This window comes from Manihot esculenta, chromosome 5, assembly GCF_001659605.2.
Source record: "Manihot esculenta cultivar AM560-2 chromosome 5, M.esculenta_v8, whole genome shotgun sequence".
NCBI lineage: Eukaryota > Viridiplantae > Streptophyta > Magnoliopsida > Malpighiales > Euphorbiaceae > Manihot > Manihot esculenta.
In genome coordinates, this window is record NC_035165.2 from 11,368,331 (window position 1) to 11,371,136 (window position 2,806).

General features: G+C 38.7%; 1 protein-coding gene across 1 annotated transcript; it reads left to right on the forward strand.

Annotated features, from left to right (window-relative positions):
• Positions 1-427: 427 nt before the first annotated feature.
• Positions 428-1,612, forward strand: LOC110616157 (universal stress protein PHOS32). Its single transcript, XM_021758497.2, has 3 exons — positions 428-872; positions 983-1,065; positions 1,136-1,612. Exons 1-3 carry the CDS (start codon positions 530-532, stop codon positions 1,418-1,420), a joined length of 711 nt encoding a protein of 236 aa, XP_021614189.1. The 5' UTR covers positions 428-529; the 3' UTR covers positions 1,421-1,612.
• Positions 1,613-2,806: the final 1,194 nt, after the last annotated feature.

Here is a 2,806-nt window from a genome sequence, read left to right on the forward strand (position 1 = left end):
AATTTTTTTTATAATTATTCATTATTTTTATATTAGAATTAATATATATGATAATTTATGTGTGTTTTATTTTTGTTGTCGGTAATAATAATTAATAACTAAAAATATTGGGTCATGCATTTACTAGCCATGACAATGAACAAGAAGTCCGTATTAAAATTATGGACATTTAATAACTGATATGAATGATACCTAACGCAGGGGAAGATACGATGAGATCAGAGTTGCTAAAAGAAGTGGAAAGCACTTACTAAGATTATATGATTTTGTTAAACTAACATGAAATTAGCTGGGCCATGGCCCTACAGCTTCATGGCAAGCACTTTCGACACAACAGTCCCACTGGAAAAAATAATTCAAAAAATAAAATAAAATAACTAACATGATTAAAAAAAAAAAAAGAATTAAAAGGGCAAAGAATGCATAACAGTCCGTAGCCAACAGCTTGAAATTTAGTTCAGAAAGCAGAGTTGCCTAATTGTTTCCTCCTTCTTCTTCTCAGAGATATTAATTGGATTCTTCAGGAGAGATGGGGAAGGTTGGCACAAGGTTGCCAAGTTTCTGCCTGAAAAGGATTAGGCCTCAAGTTAGAGTTCGATCACCGCCTATACAATCCAAGGTTAATGTGAATATTTCTACTACTACGGCTCCTACAAATTATCAGAACACTACTAGTGAGAATGTAGCTGGAAATACTTCTGGAGAAGAGAAGTCCAGCGAGGGAGTAAAGCCCTCGATTGGCAGGAAAATCATGATAGTGGTTGATTCAAGCTTCGAAGCCAAGGGAGCTCTGCAATGGGCACTCTCTCACACTGTTCAAAGCCAAGATCTTCTCATTCTTCTTCACGTAGCCAAGCCTTCCAACAAACAAGGTTGGCATTTTTATGTTTAGTTTTCAGGTTTTCCACTATTATTTTTTACCATTAACAAATGAACCATGACAAGGATTATCTTTTTCTTTCATTTTTTTCAAACATTGAAGCATCCACAAGTGAAGAGTCCAGTCCAAGGGATTATGAACTAGTAAACTCCTTGAAGAATATGTGCCAAATGAAGAGACCTGAGGTGCGTAATGATTAGATTAAGTTGCTTGTTAATCTTCCAAGTAAGATTTTCAGATTTAATTTCATTGCAGATACAAATAGAGATTGCAGTGGTGGAGGGAAAGGAGAAAGGTCCATTAATAGTGGAAGAGGCAAAAAGGCAAGGGGTGGCACTTCTGGTTCTAGGGCAGAAGAAGAGATCAATGACATGGAGACTGATAATGATGTGGGCAAGTAATAGAGTCACAGGTGGTGTGGTGGAATATTGCATACAAAATGCTGATTGCATGGCCATTGCAGTAAGGAGGAAAAGCAGAAAACATGGAGGTTACTTGATCACCACTAAGCGTCATAGAGATTTCTGGCTCTTGGCTTAAATACCCATTAATTTGTTTATTAATTTGATGTCTAATTTTTCCTTTTTTTTTTCTTTTCTTAATTAATTTTCCTGGTTTTGAGATTCTGTGATTGCTTGTTGTAACAATGCTTTGTAAATAATAAAGTGCAGTGAGAAATGATAAGGGCATTGGGTTGTGAGTGAAAAAGTGTTTGAGTTTCATTATTTAGGGCAGTTGGTATTTTGGCGATGGGGGAGAGACAATGGGACCCTTTTATCCCTTTAGGGTCTCTTCCCTGAGCTACATTGGCTCAGCAAAGCACATGGTTCTTGAACCTCCTTTTTTTTTTTTTTCCCAATTAAATGGCTAGACTCCTAGCCAGGTTGGGACTTGGGACATTATATTGGTGAGGCACTCTTTTAAATCTTAAATTTACCTTGAATTACCGCCGAGTCTGGTGATCAAGGGGTAAAACTTGTGGTGTTGGAAAGCTTCAGCCCAAATTCGATCTCTAAGTGGCATTTGTGGAAAAAAAAATACCTACTTTGACTCTGAAATATTGATCAACTTGGGTTGGTTAGATCATAGCACTTTGAGATCCATCTCGGGCTCGATGGTAGATTTTTTTCTATGGTTGGATTAAATCAGGGCGGCAGCCATCAACCATGAGCCTTGAGCTCTGGAGGTAATGACTGTCTTGCCAACGGCAAGCAGATAGAAACGAACCAAACCCATAATTAATGCGGGATTAATGTTACTGCTGCTGACCCATTTCCATGGCGGAGGCCAGAGGACCCCAGTAGGGGCCTGCTAGAGTAGAACCCGTGAAGTTATTATGGGCCTGAGTTGAACTCAATGTGAAATAAAAAGGCTATTGCCCTCGTAGTGGTCTATTCCGTAGGCCTGTAATAATTTTGGCCCTACAAAAAGCATAATTTCCTGGGACTTGGCCCTTTTCTTTCATGAATTTGAGTGCAAAGGCATACCCTGGTTTGTTAAAGCAGGCTACTTGAGTAACCCCCTGAAACACTTTCTGGCTGATCTACTCATGTTTGTCGGCTCTCAATTCTTGATGTACATCAAAAGGACGTTTGATAAATTGTACTACATAGAGAAAGCATTATTATATTACATTACTCAACTCTTCTCAGTGGCAACTTGCCTCAATTATGGCTACCGAGAATGCAGCAAACTCGTAATCCCTTTTGGAAAACAGAAGGCTCTCATGCTCACAAGCCCATAATCCCTTTGTTGGTAATTTACTAGTTCTAAAGTTCTGAGAGAAAATCAGAAAAAGAGAGTGGGCTCACAAGCCCATTAATAAGCAGTAGGGTCTTTCGTTGTCTTTCTGTTAGTATCTGCTGAACCTGAGCATGAATCTCTTTGCCCGACATTTTCAATCTCTTTGTGATTAGTGCCACTGCC